General features: G+C 46.6%; 9 protein-coding genes across 10 annotated transcripts; 4 read left to right on the forward strand and 5 right to left on the reverse strand.

Moving 5' to 3' along the window:
- Positions 1-411: 411 nt before the first annotated feature.
- GL218_02304 (uncharacterized protein) lies at positions 412-903 on the reverse strand (the record flags this gene model as incomplete). Its single annotated transcript, XM_033578808.1, has 1 exon — positions 412-903. One exon carries the CDS (start codon positions 901-903, stop codon positions 412-414), a length of 492 nt encoding a protein of 163 aa, XP_033438154.1.
- Positions 904-2,513: 1,610 nt separating this feature from the next.
- Positions 2,514-4,913, reverse strand: GL218_02305 (uncharacterized protein; the record flags this gene model as incomplete). Its single annotated transcript, XM_033578809.1, has 6 exons — positions 2,514-3,028; positions 3,081-3,789; positions 3,847-4,317; positions 4,429-4,680; positions 4,745-4,807; positions 4,869-4,913. 6 exons carry the CDS (start codon positions 4,911-4,913, stop codon positions 2,514-2,516), a joined length of 2,055 nt encoding a protein of 684 aa, XP_033438153.1.
- A 2,555-nt stretch (positions 4,914-7,468) lies between these two features.
- Positions 7,469-8,926, reverse strand: GL218_02306 (Dolichol kinase sec59; the record flags this gene model as incomplete). Its single annotated transcript, XM_033578810.1, has 1 exon — positions 7,469-8,926. The coding sequence occupies one exon, from the start codon at positions 8,924-8,926 to the stop codon at positions 7,469-7,471; it is 1,458 nt and encodes a 485-aa protein (XP_033438157.1).
- Positions 8,927-15,143: 6,217 nt separating this feature from the next.
- Positions 15,144-16,061, forward strand: GL218_02307 (uncharacterized protein; the record flags this gene model as incomplete). 2 transcript variants are annotated; one of them, XM_033578812.1, is made up of 2 exons in its annotated part: positions 15,144-15,858; positions 15,922-16,061. In XM_033578812.1, 2 exons carry the CDS (start codon positions 15,144-15,146, stop codon positions 16,059-16,061), a joined length of 855 nt encoding a protein of 284 aa, XP_033438155.1. The 2 variants fall into 2 exon arrangements, with proteins under 2 accessions (XP_033438155.1, XP_033438156.1); XM_033578811.1 differs by lacking the exon at positions 15,922-16,061 and having other exon boundaries at positions 15,144-15,896.
- Positions 16,062-16,901: 840 nt separating this feature from the next.
- Positions 16,902-17,387, reverse strand: GL218_02308 (uncharacterized protein; the record flags this gene model as incomplete). The annotated part of the gene is made up of 2 exons (XM_033578813.1): positions 16,902-17,036; positions 17,106-17,387. 2 exons carry the CDS (start codon positions 17,385-17,387, stop codon positions 16,902-16,904), a joined length of 417 nt encoding a protein of 138 aa, XP_033438163.1.
- A 1,040-nt stretch (positions 17,388-18,427) lies between these two features.
- Positions 18,428-19,379, forward strand: GL218_02309 (uncharacterized protein; the record flags this gene model as incomplete). Its single annotated transcript, XM_033578814.1, has 2 exons — positions 18,428-18,856; positions 18,957-19,379. The coding sequence occupies 2 exons, from the start codon at positions 18,428-18,430 to the stop codon at positions 19,377-19,379; spliced, it is 852 nt and encodes a 283-aa protein (XP_033438162.1).
- A 1,552-nt stretch (positions 19,380-20,931) lies between these two features.
- Positions 20,932-23,499, forward strand: GL218_02310 (uncharacterized protein; the record flags this gene model as incomplete). The annotated part of the gene is made up of 10 exons (XM_033578815.1): positions 20,932-21,105; positions 21,176-21,202; positions 21,265-21,288; positions 21,345-21,459; positions 21,513-21,821; positions 21,886-22,092; positions 22,143-22,205; positions 22,254-22,540; positions 22,685-23,271; positions 23,346-23,499. 10 exons carry the CDS (start codon positions 20,932-20,934, stop codon positions 23,497-23,499), a joined length of 1,947 nt encoding a protein of 648 aa, XP_033439153.1.
- A 516-nt stretch (positions 23,500-24,015) lies between these two features.
- GL218_02311 (putative GTP-binding protein YjiA) lies at positions 24,016-25,137 on the forward strand (the record flags this gene model as incomplete). Its single annotated transcript, XM_033578816.1, has 1 exon — positions 24,016-25,137. One exon carries the CDS (start codon positions 24,016-24,018, stop codon positions 25,135-25,137), a length of 1,122 nt encoding a protein of 373 aa, XP_033439154.1.
- A 444-nt stretch (positions 25,138-25,581) lies between these two features.
- Positions 25,582-27,731, reverse strand: GL218_02312 (uncharacterized protein; the record flags this gene model as incomplete). Its single annotated transcript, XM_033578817.1, has 3 exons — positions 25,582-25,886; positions 26,028-27,283; positions 27,376-27,731. The coding sequence occupies 3 exons, from the start codon at positions 27,729-27,731 to the stop codon at positions 25,582-25,584; spliced, it is 1,917 nt and encodes a 638-aa protein (XP_033439151.1).
- Between the last annotated feature and the right edge of the window lie 167 nt (positions 27,732-27,898).

Below are 27,898 nucleotides of genomic sequence, written 5' to 3' on the forward strand. Positions count from 1 at the left end.
TACTTGAACTTAGCATAGTGTTTCGGCCACATCAGGCGTAAGACCGATACCAGACGCTTCGCGGCGTATGAAAATCAACGAATGGCTCACTCACTCAAAGGGTCGTTATTGCGAATCATGCGGTTTAGAGCATTGTCTTTGATCTCGTTGAGTGATATGTAAGGAGGGATAACCTAATCTTTGTTAACTGGATCCATCTCCTGGTTCTGATTTGCAGCTAGTACGAAGTAATACTTACCGACGATACCTTTTAAGAGCTCTCATGTTGCCTTAGCATTTTGATTTTCTAAGCTACATCCAGAGCTAGGAAATGATATTCATATGCTACACGGAACTTATATGGACAATAAGCGAATATATTTACTTATAACTACCTAAACCTAGGACAGGGCATCGCTATTAATATCTGTGTTAGAAAGACATCTCCTCGAGTTCTTCGGAAATTCTATCCATACCTCCCAATACACCTTTCCCATGCGGCTTCTTGGTCGACGTCGCCCTAGCCGCATTCGTCTTTACATTCTTCCCCCGATGGCTATTAGGCTTTTGCCACATGCTCATGCCCGGCGGTCCACCGAACCGCACTATATTCGGCGTAACGGGCACGATAGACAAAGGTCTCGTGACCGTTATCCGGGCTCGGTTGCTTTCCGGACGCGAGGAGAATTCCCTGGTTCCAGCCCCATGTCCCTCGGAAGCCGCGATTGCCTCCCGCCAAGGCAACACGCGTTGCGAGGGCAGGGCTGCCATCTCAATATCTCGAGGAGGCATACGTGTGTCCCGCCACACGGCGTATAGGGCTATTATGGTGAATATTACCGGAACTAGGCCTAGGAGGACGTACATGAGCGTCCAATTGCTGTTATTGTTGTTGGGGAGGGGGGGCGTGCCTTTCAGAGCCATTGGGGGTTCTGGCTGGACTTCTGCATGGACCAGCTGTTGGAATAGGATGTGGTGTTAGAAAAAAGAGGGTTAGGGGGTGCGAGGGCGTTATAGGGGAGTGCAAGGGAGATGTAGAGAGGAGTCATTAATAATGGCGACCGTGATGCTGATGCTGATGCTGATGCTGATGCTTGTACACAGGCCTGCTGCGATGAGATCAACTCGAAGTTAACTTGCAGTAAGAGGAAAAGAAAAGATCAAGTTGTCCGGTCATAACTAGCTAACCTGGAGGATATGACGAACTAAGATTCAGCAAATTAAATTATATTTTAAAAAAATTTACGCGCGGGATTATTTATACTTAATTGTCTCAAGTCGGAAGAAAGAAAGCTTTGTTTCTAATGTCAAATAATGTTGGAAAAGACGCTTGTTCGAAAACAATAGACCTTGAGGATTATATATGCTATTGTTTGTTACCTGTATAATGTATCAAGTCTAGATTGATATCTTTTTAGAGGCTTTAGATTTAGGATTTAGTAGCTGAGGTGACGTGTCTTTAGGCCTACAACTTAGTTGCCGATAATAATATATCTCGTAGGTCTTCTAGAAGGGACTTGAACAAATAACTTGGGAATCTTGTTGGTGCTAGGTACGGTACCATATTTCACTAGAACCAACTAGTGAATTGGGCAGATCCCTACGTATTGGGTCCAATTATCTATCTAATACATTGCGGCTTTGTGGAATCGATAGTTATTCTAGTAACATCGAAGATGAAAGCCACGGCTCCGATATAGTCTCAACTACTATTAACGATAAAAACCGGCAACAGCCCCTTAATAGGCTCTGATGTGGATATCAACTCCTGTGGTCAATCATGTAAAGTGTTTATTAACACGATATAGGCATATATATATATATCTAAGCTATCATCATAAGCTGTAAACAAGAATATTCAAAACATAATATATATAAACTTACTAAACAGCAAGAACAGAGAGAAATATAGTGAAACATCCGCCCGTATAAGAAACTATTGCATAGAGTATGCAATATGAATAGCGCCTGGAAATCATTCTCGTGTAATTTTGTTCGTTCAATAAAGTAAAGAGTTGAATTATTGGGACTAGAGCTGTTCTAGGACTATAGAAAACTATTTCCAAACTCATGGGTAATCGTTAAGCTCTAAATGTTCCTATACCATAGGTAATTTGTACCACTCGGCTCTTCCCATAATATAGATATGCAACTCACCAGTAGTTACTCTTGATTGGATTTATATATTACAATAGTGAGTAGCATTACACGGCATTATGACGCCACATCTTATCAAGCCAGCTGGACAGATATCAAGAACAACCCCTGAGCAGGTGCTCGTTTAGGCTTTGTCAGTGCCCCTCGATTATCCTACCGATCCATCCGCCAATGCTCAACAGAGTAATCATGCTCAGCGCATATCACCCAATCCCTCAAGTGTTCAATTACAGCGCGTCTGTCCATTTGTTTATTGCCATACCATTTCTATGGCTAAAGCAAGTGCCCCATCATGATCAGAACAAACACGAAAGCAGGATGAAACACCAGTACGTGGGTGACAGCGTCCATATCCTCTAACTCTTTCCATGGGATGTCTACATCCAGTTAATCGAGTTTCCCCCAAACACCGTTGCATAACCTCCGAAATTCGGCTGCGGTTGCCCCCCGGTCGGTACCGAAAACATATCGCCCCAATCGATGGAATTGGCATCAACAAAGCCAAGCATCTGATCCCAAGAAACCTCTGTGCTGGGTTGTTGTGTAGGCGCAGCGGGACTCACGTTTAGGCTCGTCACGGTAGACGCTTCATCAGTGCGCGTATGCCTAGTCTCGTCGGGTGGAAGAAGACTTAGCAGCTTGACTATATAGCCTGGCGTTTCCGGAGCAGATCCAGTTGTATCCCGCAGTATCCTTTCTCGTACATTCCAGGCTCGTATCGTAAAGATAGCGGACGCCATGTGCGCCTTCATCGTGAGATCGTATAATTCCGTATGGTACTGGTAGAACATTTCGACCACCTGCCATGCCCTTTCTACCAGCTGTCCAGATGTGCGTGTGCTCAGCTGCCCGACCATATATATGAAAACTTCTATCTGAAAATGTGACATCACTGCAGGTATTAGCAAAGTATGAAATTGACGGCCATAGTCCATGGCACTTACTAAACCAGAGAAAAAAGCCCTCGGTCTGAGGTATCTGGTACATTCGCAAATTCTGCTCCCCTGCTGTGAGAGACAGCTTAAATAGGTTGTCTTTGGGCGTTAAGATTTCGGTGCCCCATTCCGGCTGACTTCTGAGTGGGCAAACAAGCTCTCGTAGCTTGTCGACCATTATTGACTTCGTCTCGGTCGCCAAGACGTGCACAGGTCCCATTAAGGGATCGCTATACTTGGTGAGGATCTCCGTCAAAGTTCTATCCAGCTCATCGATGCGCCTAGCGGCCCTTTCGACTTTTTCAGCTTCGGGGTTGTCTACCCCCATCTCATTCTGCATGATGACTGTGTGAAGCTCAGGGGTGTCAACCATAGTCGCGGCAAGCTCGCAGCATACGAGGCGGAATATCATATCCGTGGGACTGTCCTTGGGTTGGAGGGTGGTCATAGTAGGGTAAAGATCAGAGTCATTGAGGTTCAAGGGTGGCTTTGTATCCCAGGAGCGTGGGAGAAGGGAATGCCCTAGGCCAGACATAAGCGCGTACATGGCATCAAGCAAAATAATTTGCCACCATATGCGTCGCCGCATCTCAGTCTCGAATGGTGATAGTCCGAGGAATTCTCCATCCCTATGAAGTCCCATTTTTTGCGCGATCCTCACCGTGACGCCATTTAAAATCCATGCCGCATGGCGGTCATAATGGCCTGGCAGAGAGAACTGGTAGAAGTACTGTTAGCTGAGGTCTGGTCGAGAGATAGCGGTACATGTGTATACCAAGTACAGCACTAAGGCTTGTAAGACAACTAGGTCGTAGTTTTTTAGGATGCCGATGCGCATTAGAGCTGAACGGCAACCCTTAGAAAAGCGAGTATAAGCTACATCTTTAGTGTACCCAAACCGCTCCAAACACTCATCTTCGGTTAGAGCCACGGTCGCCATTAGATAAATGGAAAATAGCAGGGCCTCGGCATTCTTAGGTATATTTGCTCTACTTGCCGCTGCTTCGACGAGTAGAGGCTGGACTGTAGGAACATGGATCACCTTAGTTATTGGGTTGACTCTTTCGATAAAAATCTGCCATAAGCGGAATACGTGAGCTGGTTGGGGATGTAGCTCTTCTAAATCGGTATTAGAAGTATCTGATAATATGAGTCCTGCATCGAGATCGGAAATTTGAGACTCGGCTGGAGTACATGGATCGTCTACTGTTTCTTCATCCTCGAGTATCTCGCGCATTGCCGAGAGCTAGTGGAAGCGAGAGAAGGAGTTAAGCCCGAAATTATCCAAAAAGAGAAATGTTGAAGCGAAAACGAGTAGCATATTAGGGAGAAGTGGCGCGGGAGAGGACGAACTCACTTCGCTATGGATGGTGGCCCATAAGAAACTATCTATAAATTTAACGCCGCCCTCGTCAACTATCAGTTTCCCGAGGGGTCTCCAAGACTCATCTCGGCTTGGTGATTCGGCGGACGAGGGAGCTGGTGGTTTGGCGGTAGCATACTCGGACAGCAACTCCTCGCACCGGGCGAGCCTCTGCTGTAAGTCTTGGTTGGGCCTCCGTCTCTTGCGCGCAGGCGCCGGGGTACTTGGAGTACAGGAAACGTTGGCCTGAGCATGATCTGTCAGGACCGAAAAGCTTTGAGGGAGATAGACTTCTCCGTCTAAAACTCACCTTGATGCAGTTGGAACAAGGAGTCCTGCGGTCACATTTGATCTTTCTATTTTGGCACAGAACCTACGTAAATATGAAGTGAGGATGGCGACCTTTAAGCGGTTCGGTGGTACAAACAACTCACACAAGCAAGGACCCTGGGTGGCTTTCCCGACGAGTTAGATGCCATGGTTACCTTAGGTAGGTACCGTCCTCTCTTAGTCCCGCACTTTAGTCCTGCACCCCAAGTCTACAACTGAGACTTGGTTGGCGCTTATCATTTGAGTCTTCACGATAAGTATAGTGGGGTTAAGTATGAAGCTGACAGTGGTGTATTCCAAATATGTATTCCGAATATGTGCGAAGGCTTCGTATGAAGAATGAGGAATATCTTTATCGATTGCGGCCAGGTGGAGGGAATGCGACACGAATTGAGGTTGCCTAACGCCTTTTACCAGGGGCGGGTCAGGTCAGACACCCCAGTGGAATGCTATGACTGTAAGACTACGTCTCTAAAAGGGGGTAGACAATGAGAGGCCTTCGGTTTTCTTGAAAAGCCGAATGTATTGTAAATTTATGACTTCGAAGGGGGGGAATTCTATTGATATTAATAAGATAGATATATGTTAATGTTAATACGTAGATGTGCACCTAAGTAATAAGATGTATGTCTGATGTCTGATGTTTGATGTTTGATGTGTAAGTAAGATGTATCTTGATTGAGCAGGATAGATTTGTAAGTATGGACTAGTTATATGTAAATTATGTAATTAACTTTTAGTATGTTCGTAGCATGCAGTAGGCTGTAGGCCAAGAACTAAGAAAGCAAACGGGACTGACTGTTTCCAAACCCGAATTCGAAGGACCAAGGCTGAAGATTCTTATTGATTCCGTGATTCTGTACCTAGTACCTACCTAGGTTAGGTACTTATTGATGTACTTTCCGAAGCAAGTACCGTAACTAAACTTTTAGGTTCAATCATTAGCATTATTCTTTCTGCATTATTCCATCAGTTATTCCATTATTAAGGTTATTTTACCCCGTCTTGCACGTGGATCAAGTTCTAAACCGTACAGTATTCTTTCTACACTGTGTATTTGTTTGGAGATAACAATATTCTATGGCCGTCCTAAGGTCGTCCTAAGGTCGTATAAGTGCCACACTGCCACACTTGAAGCTACTCTTGGTATCTTATCAGGGGTCAATTGGCCTAGGATTAACCATGACCATCTAACATCCGGACGTCATAACAGCACATTCTCAGCATGCCTCATATGTACATAGGATAAAGCCAATTTGGACTCCGAATTAAATGATCGTCCATAAGAATGACCCTAAGCAGACGAGAATACAGATACCACCTCGAGCTCTACGCTACATACGCCGGAAGATAAGGCACACCCTCGTAATTATGCTACCTTGCCTTCTCGTCACCGCATGACTCATAACAACCTCTAGCTTGTTGCTCTGAATGAATGAATCTGGGGAATAACTGCTTGGTTGAGGTTGGGTTGAGTGGCACGGAGTGATTTTCACCCCGCCGAACCGGCATCGGTCATCTAAAAGGGGTATGCCTGGGCCGGCACCGTCACCGATGCTTCAGATAGCCATAGCAGCATGTATAGAAGTGTAAATTGTCTATAGCAGTGTCATTCAATGCTGCTAGAATAGGAGTTATTGGTAAAATGTAAGAACATAATAACATTCCCTATTGCCGAAAACACGCCCAGCTGTAACAAACGTATTCAAAGGAACTACCCTCAATTAAATGTAACCAGAGGTAAGTTGAGGCGTAAATTCCTATTTCGCTGTTGGATATTTTACGAAGTGACAAGTGGTAGATAAAAACGGTAATTAGCAAGTCCTAGAGTTGACACACCTGGCTCTTAGCAGGGCAATAATGCCTGTTTTTTGGGCGGTGTTAGTCCTTAGATACAAATAACCTCATCGTCATAACCCAGCCTCTATGTACCTATCCATACCCTCCTACCCACGATGCTATCCTAGCTGGTTGGCGTCATCATTGGCCAGTCGACCTTTCACCAGAGGGAAACCCTCAGGCACCGCTATGACTCAACGCCCTTTATTATACGGCACGGCACGGGTAGAACTTGAGTCGGGCTGGGGGATTACCCGTAAAGGGGTTTGAACCTCCTTGCATTACCCCCCCCCCCCCCCCCCCCCCCCCCCCCCTAAGATAAATACGCTACTAGGTAGGATATTAGAAACCGGAGGGTGTCGAGACGCTCACGGATATTCTTCCCGGCTCCCCCAAAATTTGTGGCCTGATGTATAGGAGACCAGATCATCGCCCGCGGCAAGCTTGAGAAATGAGTAAAGCATTAAACCTTTGTGATGTGAGTTTAATGTTTTACCCTTCTATTATCCGTGCTATATGATGGTCTCGTCAAGAGAGAGCATCATTTGAATATACATATCTCATTATCTACACTTCATAGCCAGCCACATCACAATATGGCTTAATTTACCACCAATCAATATCAAATCAATTGGTATCGATTCACCCCCCCCTTTCTTCACTCATTTTGCAACGATATATATACGTTACAGTATTACTAAACGCCAGCTGAACTCGGCGGGTATATCTTAGTCTATAAGTCGGGCCGCCCATTTATGCCTTCTGATCCCCCTTTAGAAGGCCTCGTAAATGCTGATGAATTTGCTGACCGGACGCCGAACTCTTAATCATTCATTCATCCCACCCCTATCCCCCCGGTGGTAGCCTAAATACCAAACCCTTTTACACATGTCCATAGGACCACAGGTACCACGACGTTATCGTTGCCGCCAGTCAAGACTGCCTCCGTGAGACTGGCGGTAGCGGCACATATCCCCATCTTCTGGGCCGCAGTGCTCCATGTGTCGGAGTTGCCGGTTGTCTGAGGCCACCCGCCGATGCGTAGCCATAGACGGGCGGCGGCAAGTCCCGCAAAGACAGCAAACGCGAAGGCTACGCTCCCCTCGAGACTCTTACCGCCACCCCACAGCCATTTCCGCTGTCCATAACGTCTTCCAATCAAAGAAGCGGCTGCGTCGCCTAGCCCCACACATACGACACCCGACACCATGCTAACTTCTCTCGTAAGCACCTCCCAGCCGTCGAGACATCCAGACCCGGCACGAGGGAGAGAACCCAGCGATAGCCACAGAGGAATCGCACAACCTATAAGAAGGAATATATGCGAGATAACAACCGGGCCTCTAAGATCTCGTCCGTCGACGTACGGGGCAAGGAAAAAAGCCAGCGGCCTCGACAGCGGAGGAAGTTGGCTTGCGCGGAGAAGGTCGAGCAGAAGGAAGAGAGCAAGGACGACGGATAATGCTAAGGCCGTAAACGTAGGATCTACGTAAGTAGCCGGCAGGAACATGGCGACCATCATGAAATGGAAAACCTTTCGCCGCGTATCTACCTCGTAGATAGGCGATAGCCGAAACACTACTATCAATCCGATTGCGATGACACCCACGAAATACGCGCTCAGTAAAAGGCGTGTATTAGCCTGGCCAACATACAACTGGCGGAGGTCGTTGACCCAACCCATCGAAAGATGTTCAAGTTCGTCAGATGGTCTTAAAGGAAGGCATATCCATCGCTCTAAATTCCGACTAACAACTTCCCATCTAAATTGTGGCAGATCTCCGAATAAATAGCCCAAAGCCCATCCTATAGGATCATGGCCACGAAGTGCGTCATCTGCAATAACGGTCTTGACGCCAACAAAGGGAAGGGGAAGGAATACAGCGCCAATAACGCAGATATAAACATATACAGCATAAATCCATTTCCTAGTTGTAGCCTGCTTCTGCGTAAGCAAGAAGAAAGCGCGGACGGAACGAGAAGCGGTTCGCTTCCTCCGGCCGGACGGGGTATGTGTGTGAGATTTTCGCGGTACATTGTCTGCGTTAGGTAGAGTGTGTCGGCGGAGCGGTATTGCTCCAGGTTTTGTATCTATAGTATTGGCCAGGAGCTTTTGACCCGTATTCATAGCAGAAAGTGGGCCTTCTTCGATCCCAGTAGAACCAACGCCATCAAACATGGTTTTCACGCGGACAGGTCCTCCGGCTGCCATAGATGCTGGGCCGTCGCTGTCTTCGGGGCCATCAAACGCTTCGCAGGAACTGCAGGATGAGCTATCTACTGGTGCATGGAACAGATCGTGTCTTACTCTCCTCCATGGCATGATGCTTGAAAAGAAAGAAGATGTCGGCTTGGAAGAGCTAGGGGTTCTCTTAAAGCGCCATTTAGGTACACGGGCTAAAGAGATACCCCATTTGATAGGTTGACCACACAAAACAAGGATATCAAGACCTCCTATCCAGAGCAGTGACTTTAAAATTACCGCCTGTGGTGAAGATGCGAGAAATAGGAGATCGATGAGCGAGATCGACAATAATTGCAGTTCAGCCGTAAGAAGACTGGTTGTAGTTAAAGTACGCAGAATGGAGCAGAGACTCTGATGTAACGGGTATAATAGTGTTGCAGTTTCGAGAGAAACATACGCTGGGAACTCAGCTCCTCTAGCATTCGTCTGGATGGCATTGAGCCAGCTAGCTTCTTTTAGGAGTAGGGGCGCGCATGAAAGCGCCCAATGTAAGGAATCGCACCCTGGACCAACACTGGACAAGGTGGGGAGCAACGTTGGCGGTAAGGAACATATAGCAAGTATTATGCTAGGTAGAATTATAGCCTCATTATCAACGGCGAGAATTAACGAGACAAATATGGTGATGGTCGACGGATATAATAATGGTGCTGGATCGAAAGATGATGGTATAGATATCGGGATTTTCTTCGAAGGTGCCCGGTGCCAGTAAGCCCATACCACAAGTCTCAAGGGATAAAGTAACGCCAGAGCAACTGATATCCCTATCCAAGCATAGAGCTCTAGATTTACATTAGTATTTTCCTAAAACCAATTCAGCTATACAAGAAAAAAAAAGGGGGGAAGCGCACCTCGATTCCATCTGCTAAGTACGGGTCGGACATAGGCATTCGCGCAAACGACAACACCAAGGAATCCGATGAGCAGCAATTCGGTAGAGCGACGGACAATTTCCTTCCTCCTCCGTGCCCTGTCAGCCGGACTTTGGGGTCTTTTGCCTATGGACTCATCCTTCTTCATATTGTAGGATATTCGTCTCCCTTCCTCCTCAAGAACAGCGGGAGAGGGTATTGGGGTTGAAGTACCAGACAGAACTTCATTGCGCCCCCGTAAGCCCTTTCGCGACCTTCTCGGAGCTGGTAAACCTTTGAGGAAGTGTTCATCATCGGCCTCGGTGCCGCTGTCGCTACTTGGTGTAATTTCTCTCGAGATGCCGGATGAGGTAGATTGTGCATTAAGTCGGTCTCCTCCTAAGGTTGTATATGTTAAGCGGTCGGATGGTTCCAACAACTCGGAGTGCTGGCGATGGTAAGGATGTGGAGATCGTGAGAGGAGTCTCAAAGCATCTTGTGGAGGCGGGTCAAGGTGCTCAGGCATTATCGAGACCCTGTTAGTTGACAGGCACACCTTAGGCGCGCAACGTGGAGGCAATTCATTCAGTCCCAGCCAGAACTTCTTTGCGTCATGTTCTAGGAATAAGTTATGCGAGGGTATGAGGGCGCAAGTTAACAACAATCGGTATCGTGGGGATAAAGTTGTAAAGATCTACGATACGGAAGGGGGTTACTAAACAACTTTCAAAGATCTTTTTTTTTAGTTATTAAAAAAAAAAGAGTTCTGACATTGATTGAACCTTGGAAGTACTTACCTAGGTAAGCTACGATGTACCGTTAATTGTTAATCGATTGGCGCAATTGGTGGGTCTTGTCATGTTTTCTAACACTTAGTCTAGGTACCATATTCACATGTCTTTTCTAGTGAATTTGCGTCGTAATCAACATGGTGCTTACATACATGTACATATACAATATACTATTCTCAGGTGAGTATTTATGTACATGTAGTGTAACAAGGCACATGTATTTTAGAATCCTTTTCTCTTAAGGTTAATTTAAAGAGCTATTACATAATCATGTGGCTGGTGAAGCTCCCTACATATCAGTACACCTAGGTACTTCATCTAACTACTACCTCTATCTATTATATCTATCATCTTTATCTTGGTAGAGAAATCAAGCAATACTACCGCGAATTTCCTATCAAGATGCTTATAAGTACAAGTGATTTATCCTAGATATTATAGTCGGAGCGGCTTCCCGCAGCCTGTTTTATTTCCATTATGTTCGTATAAGAAGTTATTCCTATGTCCTCAAGCGCCGGCGAGCTGCGCAGTATGCTATACTTACCTATTTTCAAGAAATATGATTAGTTAAAAAACTATTATAGCCTCCCCATAATAGCCTAACTTCGCGATGTAATTGGATATATCACTATATTAAATCAACTGTGTAACATGTTGGCACTTGAGGACATATAATTTTACATATAATTTTACATGCAGTGCCCTATAAACTGCCCGTCCCTGACATTTAGCTGCTCGTAACCCATAACCACTAAATCTTATAGTTCAAGGTCGTTACCCCGTCGATATGCTCCTCTGATTAGGAAAACGTTAGTAAGATATCAAGATGGCCATTTCGGAAGCAGTAGCTTCTACTATCCCGCCTCTCGGTGCCGGTGAATATATTGTATTTGCGCTAAGCGTTTCTCCTCTAGTAAGTCATATATAGTTCACACAAAGATACTAGCTAGTTGCCGGTACTTGGATAGCCTATCCTATATTATGTCTACCTCACCGTATACAATATCGACTTCCATCCCCTGTCTAGATACCCAGGCCCCTGATAGCCTCAGCGACTCCGTGGCAGCTCACCTCCGTTATGCAAGAAGAATCACACATACTACCCTCCTATAACTTCATAGCAAATACGGTCCAGCAATTAGGACGTCCCCTAACGAACTCTCTTATATAGATCATCCCTAATGGAAGGATATATGACCACAACCCTCCAGGCCATCTAAAGCTTACAGAGAATAAGAAATATCACTCGGCTCTATAGGGCGAGTCTGTATTCATCGATGCGGATCGTTGTTACCATAGATATTTCCGCAAGTTACTCGCACATGGCTTCTCTGACAAAGCGTCGAGGGAGCAGGAACCAGTTGTCCAACAATATGTTGTTTTCCTATTCCAGAAGTTACAAGAGGTCGGTCAAGGAGGCTCGGTTGTTATCGATATTCAATCGTGATATAACGCAAGTTACAAGCTGCTCTAACACCATAGTCATATTCGAAGCTCAACTACCCAAGTTCATGATGTTCGGCTTGACCAGGTTTCTTAGTAAGTTCTATGAGCATTTTATTAGTATCATGCGCTCATTAGACCTCGCCCATAGCCTTTAAGGCATCCTTTGATTACCTAGCCAACTCACGGATTCACAAATGGATCGAGATCTTCAGCTTTGCCAAGTTCATGGCTTTCTGCCAAGCGATTTCCCGGTTTCCTCGGGTTATTCAACTCCCCCTCAAGCTATACACCATTCCAACATCCATATAATTAGACATACGGACACCCAAACAACTTAATACTGTAAGTGTACAACTTTTATTATATGTACTCTACCCCGTTAACCTCCCTGTAGGAAAAAACGAGTCGTCGTCTTGAATACGAATCGTCCGCACCTGATTTTATGGGCAGGCCGATCGACGCTTATAAGTCGGGAAGGATGACTCTCGTAGAGAACCCCCAGGTGTACGAGAAACTGAAGAATGAGATTCAGAGTGTTTCCAAAGCTTTAGCGAAATCACGGTGACACGTGTCAAACAATGCAAGTATCTCCTTGCGTGCATAGAAGAAGCCCTACGGGTCTACCCTTCATCCCCCGACCCTATCGGCAAATTGTGCCACCTGGAGGCGTTATCATCAATGATGAGCACCTCCCCGAGGGCGTGGCCGTTGGTACCCCCATATACGCCGTTTCCAGATGTTCTCGGAGCTGTATGGGGACGTAATCTTGCATATGTCGAAATGAAGATCACTATTGCGATACTCGTCTGGCATTTTAACATAGAGAATGCTACCGAGGGAGATTAGATCGACCAGAAGGTTTATATGATCTAGGAGAAAACTCCTTTGTGGATTAATCACGACCCGAAGACTAGTAAACTGGCTCGCGGAGATCCAGGCACGATTATATTTGGTTTCGGGTATTACTTTTTCTCTTTCCTGTTCTTTACACCTGAGCGGCTATACAAACCGGGCAAAAACACTATATATCTATTGATTCCAGGCATGATGAACTATGTCTTTAGGTGCGAGCATATTGCCCATCTGAATTTGGTTGACCACTTTGAATCCTTTTAAGGTCTGTAGCATGCTCGCATAAGCATTGATTATTGCGAATATAAAATATCACCCTACTACCGTATAAATATCTCTAATCCATGGCATTAACCTTGGTTAGATCGACATTTCCCCACGCATGAACAATGCTATTTTCCCACTTGCTCGTTATGTGCCGATCTTATTAAGTATCTATCTGGAGTACCTAATTACTATATTAGGTATTCTTAGCTATTCGGATTATGCTCTCTCGGACTTGCCATACATAGGCACGGCTCCGAAACTCTTTTCAACCGTAAGAGCGTGGTTATCCGGACCTTCGGGTAATCCCGAGACGCGGATCTATATCGCGGGAGTCGTACTATATATTCTTTGGTCGGAACAGGTTAGCCTTTTAAAATTTTCGTAGCTGGCGAACAGTTGGTAGCAGACTACGTGTTTATAATTGTAGTATGATCGCATAGCCGTAGTTTACATGATATATTAATGAGGTATCGTCAAGTTATATAACTATAAGCCATTATCTACTACGTGCGGCAATACTGTGCCAAGCGTTCAGCCCTGTACATAGCTGCTGATCTCTAACCGCATAAGGTCTAACTTGGCGAAGTGGCGGCTATCCTATACATATATATCAAAGGTAAGACAAGATAAGATTTAGTTTGAGACATTTTAGCCAAATGTCATGTTTAGGACAGACCGGACGAATAAAATCTTGGTAGAGGAGAGGTAAACTGATAAGTTAAAACCAATCGTTAAAGTTAGCGAATCAGTGAATAGATTATGACTGATTTTAAGACAAGTTAAAGTCTGCCTAAGGTACGTATATTATTGCTGGCTACATGTAAGGTACTGTGCCGGACCCGACGTGTACATTGTACATATTTATTCCGTGATTGGCTAGGTTCAGGGGTTATAGTGTATGTATCTTACCAGGGTACTATATATAGCGGCGGCATAACTAACTGGTAATTTGTAAAATTCCATTCGCCTTCTTTATTCTGAAACAACAGTCTCCTTCTCGCCGCCTGGATCTTCCCGGATTTAGAACAGACGGCGCCACGCGGATTAGCTCACCAGTTAGCACCAAAGACGACCAGGAGAGAAAGGAGCTTGAAGTGGGGGGTTGGACGAAACAGCGGAAACCTCGTATTCTCAACAGAAAGCGACGTCACCATGACCACAGTATGGGTTTCGGCTCAGCCTACACAGCGCCAAGACAATCTCGATCGTACGAATGGATAGTTAGTGCATACAACGAACAATTCTAACAACTTATCTACGGAGAACTCTCTTATTCAAAACCTATAAGCCTTTATTAAGACTATAAGTCTAAAATAATTTATACTCAGAGGCTAGCATAGAATGTAATACATAGGTACTGAGGAGTTTTTGTATGTAAAAATGAGATCCTTTGCCTCAAGTCAAGCTCGATATGAATCTACCTAATTCAGTCGCCTCCTTATACATCGTACATCATACATCGTACAGTGTGTCAGATAGATTTTCGCTACAGTATATGTCTCCACCAGTTTTCGAGGATTAAGCCCATCAGCCACGATATCTTACATTAACCAGGGTACATTCATACATACATACCTTAGGTACACTACACTACATAACAAACGTACATAATGTTATCGGCGCTCGCAGCGCTGGGTCAAACTATCTCCATTGAATAAAGAACAAATCATAACGATCCTGTTTTTTTTTGTTTTTTTTTCCTTCCTTGTTTCCACAGCATCCGGTAAATCGGTACACGTCAAAGCCACGCTATCCAAGGATTATATACGAACTTGTGTACTTTTGGATAGGCTACTTGCTTTCGGTCTTTGGGTTTTGAGTCTTCACCTCTCGGAAATATCGTCGACCCCTTCTGCCAGCTTTGCTTCCTTTTTTTGTGCAACTCTAGAACCCCGTGGAGCTGCATACCGAGTACCGTATTTTTTTTTTTGCAGTAGTCGTCGCCCCAAAATCTTGCCGCCCATTGCCCACTGCCCAAGCGTTTTTCTGCAATAGTCTGCATTAGCTCTCTCGCTTCTCGGAAACTAATCCAGTCGGCTTACCATAAAAACGGTCGTACCAATCAACAACATCATTCTTTTTTCCAATATGACTTCTCTCTCCGAAAAGGGTCTCCTAGGTGAACAGCAGGCAACTTATACACCAACCCAACCTAAACGCTGTATTCGACATCGTGTGGTAGAAAAGATGCCTTCGCCCCGCCACTTCTTCCTTACTCTATTCCTAGGCCTGCTTGTCACGGCCGGCTTAGCCAGTGCCGTCTTGCACCAAAAGCCTTCCGGCGAGGATAAGGTCGAAAGCGAGACTGAGCATGTTGTTCTCCGTGACGATTCGACTTTCTCGCGATTGCTGAGCTCAACTTCTCCCCGTGCTATCCACGAGTTTCTCCATGCTTACTTTCCTGGTACCTACAAGCATGGCGTCTATGACTCTGACCACTCGGCCATGGAGGCAATTCACGCGAGTGACCCGGAATTAGCAACATCTATCGTTCAGCTCGCGAAGAGACAGTCTGGAAATGAGACGATTACCACGACTGCTACATCTGTGGAGTCTAGCTCTGCAGCCCCTACGAGTGAAAGTGAAAGCACCACAGCGGAAGAACAAACCTCTACTTCCACCTCTGTAGATACGCCTACGGCGACGACTTCGGATTCGACTACGGAGTCAAGCTCGGATGTGCCAACGAGTACTACGTCTGACGTGCCTATCACAACAACAACAACAACATCAACTACCGACGAGCCAACAACGGCATCATCAGCTACCTCGGAGTCTTCTTCTGAGACGACGAGCACTCCTGGTATGTGTACTAATTCACAGTGTCTGCTTCAATCATAAGGATATCAGGTTAATCAGTATATAGATACGACCTTGACAACAACAACAAGCGCATCTACTCCTAGCACTACAAGGCCACCTAGAACATCTACGTTCACATCGACGCTTCCTGGAGGCGCTAAGGCATGTCTTACTCACCTATCCTACTTCTACCTTCACCTTTGATATGCCTCCAGCGGTGTACCAACATACGCCTAGGTTATATCTTAACCACCAAGTAGTCTTGTAGTCGTTTCAAAAGAGCAAATTACTAACTCATTAACTCTATAGACAACAATCACATCCGTTGAGGTGGTCACTCCAGGTGCACCCGAAGAAGCGAGCCAGACCTCAGAAGCTGAGGGAAGCCTGCAATCCGGCCCTGCCATGCTGCCTGCCAGGCGGCCAGTGGTGGAAGTCATCATCGGCGCCGTTGTCGGCGGAGCACTCCTCGCATAAGCTCCATCGTGATCCGATCCATTACATTCCTTTCTTTCATCTCATCTTGAAATCTGGCGTTAGCAACAGCATCATCATTATTATTATTATCTGAGCGAAGCATATTCAGCACCGGCGCCGGCATTCTGCATACATGGAAATTTGACGGCATCTACATTCATTTAGAACCTGGAGGCAAAGGGAAAAAGAGAAACATTTGGCATAGAAAAAGGGTCGGCTCAGAGCTCGCAAAGTCTGGCAGCTGTTGACGAATATCACGAGATTGTCTGCAGATTAATTCTTTAATTTTAGGATCTTTGAATCATTTGGGATACACAAATATGTACGTATGTATGTATGTATGTAGGTATGTATGTATGTACATAGAAGGTCAAGGGAGGATACCTAATAATTCGACTCGTAACAGAGATATATTCTATACAATAATAGTAACAAGCATTTCGTGAAGTCATTCCGTGAATAACTAGGTAATTAAATCAAGTACTGGGCAAACTAGTAGTGAGGCTCGAGTGAGGTTATTAAGCTAGATAGGGTAAACCTCAGGGTAGACGATCCGAAAGGTATAGTTTATCCTGGGCCGATCTTAGGCATGTCGTGGTGCTCGCTAAGCTTGGAAAGATAGGTATTCAGGCCTTCTACTCTCTCTTTGTGCGTCTTTCGAAACTCGGAAGCTACCTTTGGATCTTCGAGCATCTTTAACATCTAGTGACGAAAATAATATCAGTATTAAGTCGTCGCTTATCGTTTGTCATAGATGTAAACAAAACATACCTTTTTTCTATTGGCTTCTTCGTACCGGCGCTCGGCCTCGGTCTTCTGTACGACTACGTCACCTTCGCCGCCGTCGTCTACATCTTTGCTATTGCGTTGTCGGGGATCCTCGACATCTTTGGGCTTGGAAGTGGAAGTGGAGGTGGAGTTATCTCCCGGAGTGAGGGATCGCTCAAGGTTTGAAACCTTGGTCTTCTTCTTTTTCTTATTCTTCTGTATCTTCCCACCTTTTAGCTTGAGGGCACCAGCTCCGGCTGCCGATATGTAATCGTCTGCTGGCATTTTTAGTATGTATAAATGTAAGTTTATGTTGGAGATTGGATTAATTGGGTTTGGTTTGGTTGATGAAGAATGAGGCGCGAGATAAGCCCCATATATTCCTTTAATTCATATATCATTACAATTGTATACATTATGCTACTAACCCCTGATATTAATATATAGAGGAAACGGTACTGCAACCAACTGGCCCCATCTGCCCCACCTAAAAACACCAATAAATAAAAACTTTGCAGTTCGAAAATTTGCTTCCTCTTTTCTCTTTTTCTTCTTTAGATCAAAAAGTATTCACAGAGTAGCCACGACCGTCATTTCGATATTCACAGTGACGAGTTGCCATTCTCAACCTTGAGAAGTCACTCTGGAGATTAAAACTCCTTATTAGGAAGTCTCCCGAACGTCTTCGGACTGTGTGCGGGAGATGTCGAAAAAACGAGGGAACATGCGCTTGATTGCATTCCAGGCTTTGCGTGCCAATCGTGACACAGATGAGCATATTAAGCATTGAGTTGATCATCATTATGTATTGAACGCCTTGATTCTTGCTGTTGACTTGATATGTGTAGGTAATGTAAAATGAGTGACTCAAGCAAGCATGGCAAGTCTCAACTGAATGTCTCAAGCTTCGCCTATCCATACACCAAGTTCCTATTAGCCAGAGCTATGATGGATTAGAGAGGAATGCCTTACAATTCTGAGCCATTCTTCCACCTGTAGATCAGTCTTAATAGGAATTACAATCTTGTTATGGGTTCTAAAGACAAAATATGCCTACTACTTCAACGCGCGTCTAAGTTCGCGATGAAGTTCGCGATGCTAGCTACGACTATTGCTTATAAAAATGATCAATCATCCTGTCTATCAAGAAAGCTTTTTAGAAACATCATCAGCAATCATCAGTCATTCATTCACTACAGTCACTCTTTACTACTCACTCACAGTCATTCATTACCTGCCATCTCGGCTACCACATTCATTTCACACCAACTATAACACACTCGTTCATCCAGACAACAGTCAAATAATCACACCTAACCGCCAAGATGCATTACTTTAATGTTACCAACACTGCCAAGTTCCTGTCTTGCACTTCGACTGCATTGACCCCAATCCTGACTCCTGTCACCAAGACTACCCTGTCGCCTGTGACCCAAACCCGCTACACGACCGTCTATGAGACTGTCATGCCGGCAGCTTGCGAGACAGGTCAGTGGATGGCCACTTACACTGTCACCGAGACTTGCACTGGCAAGCCTAGCGACTATGTTCCCTCAGTTATCCCTCCTGGATTTGTCGTAACAACTGTGTCTTGCCCCGTCTGCCAGCCTGCTACGGCCATCGAGATCACTTGCCCGGGTGTTCAGCCCACCGGGTATCCCACCGTCGGCATTACTGGCAACGGTGTTACTGCTACCATCACCGCTACGCCGGCTGGTTACCCTATGGGCAACCCGGGTGCTTACCCTACCAAAGTTCCCTCTCATCCTATACCTGCTCATCCCATGCCTGCTGGCCCCGGGCCATGCTCTGGTCCTGGGCCTTGCCCTGGCACCGGTCCCAAGCCAAAGCCAGTTCCAGTCCCATGTGCTGGCCCCGGCTGCCCAGACTCAAAGCCAATGCCATGCTCTGGACCCGAGTGTCCTCACCCAGGCTCAGAATATACTCCTGGCGGCAACCCCGGCTCTACTCCATGCCACGGTCCCGAATGCCCAAGCACTGGTTCCGGCCCCGTTCCTTGCTCTGGCCCTGGATGCCCCGCTCCAGCCGGCCCAGGCTCCATGCCATGCTCTGGCCCCGGCCCGTGCCCCATCCCTGGTCCCAAGCCAGTCCCCGTTCCTTGCACCGGCCCCGGGTGCCCTAGCTCCAACCCTAAGCCTATCATCCCATGCGCCGGACCCAGTTGCCCCGGCTCAGGTAACAATGGCACCACTAGCACTCCTCCTTATATCGTCTCCGGCGCATCGTCACCCAAGAACGCTTTCGCCGTCGTCATAGGGCTTATTGTCGTGGCCGGACATTTCGTCCTTCTGTAATTCATTCATGTTCTATGGCCTGTGGATGTCGGGGTAAGATTTGGGCTTATATTTCTTGGATATCGTTTACGGGTTATAGTGTACGGCTCGGGTGTTTCTATTTCTTCATCTGCTGTTACTTGTTGGGTTCGTCATATAACAACGGGGATTTTTCAGGGTAAATCTAGGGCTTTGTGACCATTACTGGTCTGGTTTATTCGATGTTTCTAACCGTTCTTGACAATTCTTTGTTTGTGATTGCTATTCAAGTGAATCGGATGTGTTTATAGTATATATACTCGGCAATCCCTTTATTTTATTGGACCTCGCTTTCCTGCTATCTCTTCGTGTTAACCACCTTAGCCTAAGTGTACTTAGTGTCAAGAGCATTGACTTGGTAGGTTCTTTAGATTCAAACAAAGCGTCTGATTGCTCACCTATTATAACCATCTTAATTATACTAGTTACGTAGAGGTAACACGCAACGTGAGTTTCAAGTTCTCAACATTCGTTTTCTATATAATCATGCCGCTGGCTTGTATTGGAATTATCAAAATTCATAAAAAATACAAATGTGCCCAAACATGTCAATTCTAGGCCATTTACTTCTAACAATGGATAACTTAAACGATCTTTTGGAAGAGTATATCTGCCGAAGAAACCGAGTGTTCTATGCCTTCGGTATTAGCGTGGGCGACTACGAAAATAGCACTTCACGAGCGTGGACGGTCGTATCACTCTACATACACGGTACAGTAGATAAATCTCGTGCTGCTCAAGCGCTCAGAAATCTCGAGTATGATATCAATAGCAAACTCCGGCTAGACCAGCGACCAGAAAGACTGGAGTTCTACCTCGAGGATGACTCTCCTAGCAACGCTTACCGGGCGAGATCTCGCAGGGTAGAGGGCACGCTCTGCGCGAGAGATGCTGCCCGGCAGATGGGAGTGGTGGAGCCTACGGACGGCGAAAGAACGCATCCGGGAACACCTCGACAAGATATAGTAGAAGCGACGAGACACGTTGTCGAAGTTGAGCTATAGAAGTTGGAGGGGCTCGAACTGAACTGAGAGGTTGGAGCTTAGTGATTGATGATTGGCGGTTGGCAATTAGTGATATATACGTAGGCGTATTCAATTATCTGTTAACCACCTACTCTATTAGGAAGGCTATTTACTACTACGTGCGATATTCAGTTGTTTTTTTTTTTCTTCTTCTTTTTTCAATTTCTCAGGCTGTGCGGTGGTGATAAGAGGCGTTCGTATGTAGTGTCATCGTAGTGTAATCTCGGTGAATTCCGTAACGTAGTAGTGCATCTACAGATGACCTTGCATCCTCCCCTGCATTTACGCTATCTGCATGTGCATGCATGAACATAGTAGGTAAGCCGGCAAGCCTAATCCGAATTGTAGTATTTAAATCCCCATGTCTTACCCGACTCTTCGGGATATAAGATCTTGCTTGGCTGTTCTATTCTTGATCGCCAAGAAAGAACTCGACACACTCTTTAATAATTACACTATCGACTTTCCAAGATGTGTCCCGTCAAGTCGGCCGTTGTACTAGGGGTCTTGGGTTTCATCCGCAATGTTGTGGCATGCTCCGGTTGTTCGGTCTCGGTGGGCCACGTCGTCGAGCACGTCCGACATGTGAAGCGTATGCAACCCGATGCGATAAATACTACCTACGGACCCACGAGAGCTTTGGAGGTGAGTATTTTGCTTATAGTAGAAGCAATTAAAAAACAAAAACGCGAAATGCTAATTTGAGATGCTCTAGTGGGGCCAACTAAACTTCCTACATACCGTGAGTACATCTTAGATGTTTAATGAGTTAGAAAACAGCATTGCTAATGGTCAATGTGTAAGACCGATACCCACGGATGGTTAGAGGTACATAGCATTATCAACTCCATGAACCCCCTTGACAGCGACTGATGTTTTAACAGGGTCACCTTAAGGAAGCCAACTATGGCGCTGATTGGGGCGACTTCGTCTCCTTCTCGACTCGCTTTAAACAGCAAGCTGGCGACATGGGTGTTGATCTACTTTTAGTAGACACCGGTTAGTTAAACTCAACGTCCTGCTAATTTGTAGTATGCTTATGTGGCGTCCAGGTGATCTACATGATGGCGCTGGGTTGAGCGACGCTACCACGCCCGACGGCGAGGTTTCGATGAAGATATTTGACAAGGCCCGGTATGACTTGCTAACTATTGGTAACCACGAGTTATATCTTGCCGACGTTGCCTACCAGGCTCTGGATGAGATATCGACGTATTGGGGCGAGAAGTATCTCACGTCCAACGTTCAGATACTCAACCGGCAGACGAAGGAGTGGCAGTATATCGGCAACACACACCGATACTTCACTACCCAGCATGGGCTTCGGATCATGGCCTTTGGCGTGTTATTCGACTTTACCAGTGAGAAGACGCTACGATGATATGTACCCCAGCTGTCGCGAAACATGATCCTAACATCTGGCAGGCAACGCGAATGTCTCTAAAGTCATCCCTGCGAAGGCCATGGTTACACAGAAATGGTTTCTAGATACCCTTCATTGCCAGGAGCCTGTGGATATCTTCGTCGTTCTAGGTCACAACCCTGCCCGACCGACTGATAAAGCGAGCACTTTCCCTATCATCTTTGACGCGATTCGTGCAGTACACCCGGATACTCCTATTCAGTTTATCGGTTTGTATTGTCTCTAAGAGGAGATAGATTCGTGGCTAACAGCGATATAGGAGGCCATAGTCATATTCGGGATTTTGCTGTCTTTGATAGTAGTAGCACAGCGCTTGAGTCAGGTAGGTGAAGCATGCCTATTCTTGACCAGACTCTCATGCCTCTCCCAGGCCGATATTGTGAAACACTCGGTTGGCTCTCGATGTCAGGATTCAATAGTAAAAACAGTAGCCCTGCCGGTGTCCCTAATCCAACTCGCAAAGCAACGCAGAATTCTACTTCTCCGTTCGTATATTCCCGTCGTTACCTTGATTGGAATCGTCGAACCTTTGAGTACCATGCTGCGACGCTGTACAATAAGAGCTTCGACTATCATAGCGGTTTGGACGTTACAGAGGATATTACGAATGACAGGAAGCAACTTAACCTCACCGTTGTGTATGGATGTGTTCCTCAGGTCAGTCGTCACCGATTATCGTCCCCCTGACTTACAATGCTAGAGGCCCCTTGTCCTCGTGGGGCGCGAATTCAAAATAGTTGATCCCTATTTATACATAGGATTACATGAAACGCATATCGACTGACTTTCTCGCATGATTAGGACTATTGCATGACATGCGTACCATTCAATGCCTCGGGAAATATCTTTCCTCTGCTGTCTGACGCATTAGCCGGGGGTGTCGTAAACGAATCGCGTAAAGATATACCGCGATATATCATTGCCAACACGGGAAGCGTTCGGTTCGACATGTACAAGGGGCCTTTCACTTATGACGATCAGTTCATCGTCTCGCCGTTCCGTGACATTTTTTTGTACATCCCAGAGGTGCCCTACGCCCTGGCCAGAAACTTAACCGAGTCACTCAACAATGCTGGTGCCAGTCGGAAGCGTAATGTTGGCATTGTGCCCGTTGAACGCGACATCTGCGTCGACCCTATCCCTGTTTACTTCACCGAACTTATGAGTGAAGAGCGTCGTGCGTTCAATCACGAATCTCCCACGGTTACGAGACGTCAAGTCGTCGACCTGACCACCGGCTATACGACCAAGGATGACTTCGGCACCGATGGCGACGACACCGTGCATTCCGAGATTCCGCACTACGAAATCCCCGATTTTTTTCAAGGCGTAGCTGGATTTAGTGACAACCAAACGGCAGATGTTGTTGATGTCGTGTTTGTTGATTTGTAAGTTTCCATACAATTATATGAATCACGATCTGGGTTGAAAGGTTTAGTTTAGGCTGACTCCTATTGCGCAGCATCGAGAGTGATCTTCTTGCGATTCTCGGCTCCAACTATAGCTCTAGCGATGTCTCGTACTACATTGATGCGAACTTCACGACGCAAGACTACTTGCCATTATATATCCAGCAGACGAAGGCTTTCCAAACCGGGCTGCCTAATTGTAGGTAGTTGATAAGGATTGCTTTAGTAGTTAACGACGTCTATCTTAATGCGATGCTGTTTGATTAATACTTCTGAAGGTAGAAATGATGTTGGTTGTGTAAAGTTTTCCAATACTGGGCAAAGCCCGGCAATTTCCTAATATCCCATTATCTAGTTCCGTAACACCTTCTCGCAGTATCAAAGATAGGTAGTTGCACTTACCCAACAAGCTACATGTACTTAGATTAGGGGTAGACTAGGGGTAGACTAGGGGTAGACTAGGGGTAGACTAGGGGTAGATGTAGTTTACCAAAAATGCAACATACCTAGGTAGTATACATGCCATGTACGTCAATTCCCTTAGTTTGAGCTTAAATACGCGCTATTAATAACCAATGAACCCCTCCTACCCCACGGTTAGGTACTCTAAGAGGTATTTATATTTACATTTACATTATATACCTAGGTAGTATCTAGGTATATTTTATCTCCCCATCGCCTTTTTAACCCACCATTCTATACAATCCCGTCGTACCCGCGGGAATGGCCCCAATTCCTATAACCATCATAACAGGCTTCCTGGGGTCGGGAAAGACAACCCTCCTATTGAATCTAATCCCTCAGCTCCGCGCCGCCAACCCCGCCTACCGCCTCGCCCTACTAAAAAACGAATTCGGCGACGTAGCTATCGACTCGCAGCTAGCATCCTCGAGCGCTGTCTCCGGAGTCCAGGAGTTGTTAAACGGATGCATCTGTTGCAACCTTGTTGGACAATTAAGCACCGCTCTCGCCGAGCTGCGCGACACAGTCCACCCCGACCGCATCGTCATCGAGACTTCTGGGTCCGCATTCCCGGCTACGCTTGCTATCGAGGTGAATCGGCTGGCGCGCGAGACGGGGGGTCAGTATGTGCTTGATGGCGTGGTTAGTGTGATTGATGTTGAGAATTGGGGCGGATATGAGGATACCAGTTATACGGCGCGCATACAGGCGCGGTATACAGATCTGATTGTCTTTAATAAGTGGGAGACGTGCGATGAGCGCAGGTTTGATGAGTGTCGCGATCGGGTGGGCGATCTTGAGGTCGATGTTGCGTGGGTGAAGAGCGATAAGGGTCGGGTTCCTGTTGATGTCATATTTGGTATTGATGGTGGATTGGCGAGGACATTGACGGAAGAACCGGTGAGGAAGGATAGCGATCATTCACATAATCACGACGAAGACCACGACGATGGCCATAGTCACCAGAGCGAGGTGGAGGTTTTATCAGTCGCCCTCTCCGGGAAGACAGGCAGCGCCGTCAATGCGACAAAGCTAATGGCTCTACTAAACTCGGCGCCCAAGGACGAAGTATATCGGATCAAATCTGTATTAACAGCATCTTCGAAAGTCCGGGGCTCCGGTGAAGACGAGCCCGCAGCATCGACAACGCCGTCGGATCATCCAGGCAGGTATATTTTGAACTGGGCCTTTGGGAGGTGGACATTTACATCACTCGAGCCGGAGACGGTTGAGCACAGCTCCAGCCATCAGACTATACTACGTATGACAGTAATTTTGGCAAGGTACGAGAGCGCGAAGTGGAAGAAGAAATTAGAGACAGGTGGGTTTTTGGAGCTCGGGGGTGACAAACAGGGCAATTTAGAAGTTAGTAGGATTTCTTGAGACTTAGCAGTCCTGCTCTTCTGATAATTAGACATAAAGATAAAGTAGACTATAGTGAGATAATTAATACACGACCAATGCATCATAGGAAGTACCACTCACACTACTACAAGGTAGGAAAAGTATAAAATCTAAGAATAGGCCTGTAATATAGCACTTATATAACTGCGGCCAGCCTTCTATATAGAATGAACACTACATATGTAGCTAACAATTCTCGGTATCATAACAGCATTATCCTTATTTCATGACTACCACAAAGGCGACGTCGCCTCCCCGCCGTGCCGACTTAACTACCAGCTCCAGAATCTTGATATCTGCTACTGAAAAGCTCAATTGTGTACACACTTTGCCGACACCGAAATCGACAAATAGCTATTATCATCCTGGTGACCTCGGAAAAATATTTCTTTTTTCCATTTTGTTTGCCAATTAGTTTTCAACTTAACGCCATAAGTCCCGGTCTCCCTTCTTCTTTCCGTGGCTACTGCCGGGCCGAGGCCATGCATCGTCTCTGAGGCTGCTCGAACTTGCAGTACTTCCACTACGTCCATGACCGCCCGGCACAGCCAGATAACTTACAGGGCTGGTTGCCTGAGAAAGCGAGCCCTTTCGAGATCCACCGGCTTGCCACCCAGAACCTATATCCGCAAGGCCATAGCTACTCAAGGGCCGGCCACTCAGGGAGCCATTACTGCGGTGGCCCTTGCGCCCGCTACCCCCACCGCTATAGGCATCGAAGGGGTCCACTGAAAGCAGATAGTTAGCGTTTGCAAATTACGGAAGCATTCTTGTGGCAATGAGGTTTAAATAGTATCAATTTGTAGGAAGGGTTAGGATTGTTAATTCGCGATCTGAGGGTATTCATAAAATCAGTCATAGATACTTACTTCTAATACTTCCCCAATCAAGATCATCTTCTCCTTTCGTAAAAACTTCCAGCGGCTGATTGAGCTGCTGCGCTCCAAACTGTGATGGGTTGAGTGCTGCAGCAAAGGGGTTATTAGAGCTGAAGCGTGGGGGTACGTTTCCGAAACCTCCTGTCAGTCCCGGCGAAGGGAGGCCATTTCCCATGTTGAACATCTTGGCGCTGCTTGAACTACTGGGACGTTGCTGTCCTCCCGCAAAGCCGGGCATGGGCGGCGGAAGGCCAAGGAGGAGGTCCGCGAAGTTTTGATCGCGAACGTACACAGCGGAGAGACGTGGTAAACCTCCGGCGAAAAGGGAGGAGGCTAGGTAGTTATAATAACCGCTCGTGACACCTACGTAGGCAGGGGTAGTTGATGACGCCGTGATCTCGTAGCGTAAGGTCTGCAAGGACCAATTGACTAAGGGAGGGATGGGCCCAGAGTGAGATGGAAACGCTGAATCGACCTGATCAATAACAGAGAGCGCCGTCAGGTTTGGAGCATGCGCTAATACGGCGTGAAGGCCAGGGGCTTGGACACCGGTGTTGGATAGAGACAGCACCTTTAGTTGCCTTTGTGCGTCCTCCCTAGACAAATACGCTACAAGGCCGTCGGAAGTGACCCTTGGTGTATCTATCAAGATCACTTCTTCTAAAGCTGGAAAGGCCGGTAGCACGTCGTTATACTTGAATATGTCGTCATCTATGATCCTGCAATCAGACACCTTTAGAGCTCGCAGGCGCTGAAGCACCGCCAGCACGTGGCGCAACGCTGCCGGATCCATATTGATCCTAGTCAACTCCAACACTTCGAGGTTCTGCCAGAAGGTACCAGTGCTCAACGCCTCCAAACTTCGCTCGCTACCGCTAGTATAGGCCATCTTCCTGAGGTCGGGACAGCGGGCTTGCACCTCGAGCTTGAGAGTATGGTAAGCCGGATCGTCGCAGTACAGCCCCTCAGGCAAGTCGACGTAACGGAGGTTGGGCAAGACGGCTATGGTCCTCGCCAACGTGGAGCTACTCGATTCTCGCAGCATATAGGGAGTCTTGAAGTATTGAACGAGCTTGCCAAGGCGGGTTGGGTCTTCGCGCAAGGAGCGGCACAGCAATTGAAGCCGAGCGCTGGCGGTATCCTCGGGGAGGCCATTGCGATCGAAACGACTCCTACGTTTCCGCTTCTCGGAGAGGTCGATCTCACGTTCGCAGTAATGCACGGAATCGATACGGATACTATGGTACCTACCGCAGCGAAAGCCCGCGAGTCTCAGCAACGAACTTATCCACATTTATCTTCTCAATTGCCAAAGGCATTTTACCTAGGGGGAACTTACATGGACTTGACGGCCGCTACCCTCCAGCGCTTGCATACTTGGCCGGCGTGGGAGAGATCACGCAGGTCGCAAAGCATGCAGGCATCTTCCAAGGCGCTTTGTTCACATGTCTCATACGACTCGTCGCAACAATGCGGGCAGACGAAAGAGAATACCCTCTCCAATATGGGAGGGGGCAGCTCTAGCCATGGCGCGAATACGCGACCCCTCTGAGGGTCCAGGCTGGCATAATTGTTCTGGCGGGGGTTATATGAGTTGTACTCATCCCTCCTATAGTCGTCACGAGTAGGGATATTAGGTGGCTGAAGCTGTTGCGACGGCTTCTTGCTACGTCGAAAGAACTTCTTGAACTTCATCGCGAAGCCAGGCTAGGGTTAAATAATATGTAGGTATGTTCGCAAGGGAAAGCCTCGCTGCTTGATTTCGTTAGAGCTCAATTAATAAGACACCTAAAGACATACATACGTCTGTTTCACATACTCGGACCACATGTGTTCCTCCTGCGGGAAGGCTACCTGCGTGC

The sequence above is a fragment of the Daldinia childiae genome (genome assembly GCF_008694065.1).
Source record: "Daldinia childiae strain JS-1345 chromosome Unknown Scaffold2, whole genome shotgun sequence".
NCBI lineage: Eukaryota > Fungi > Ascomycota > Sordariomycetes > Xylariales > Hypoxylaceae > Daldinia > Daldinia childiae.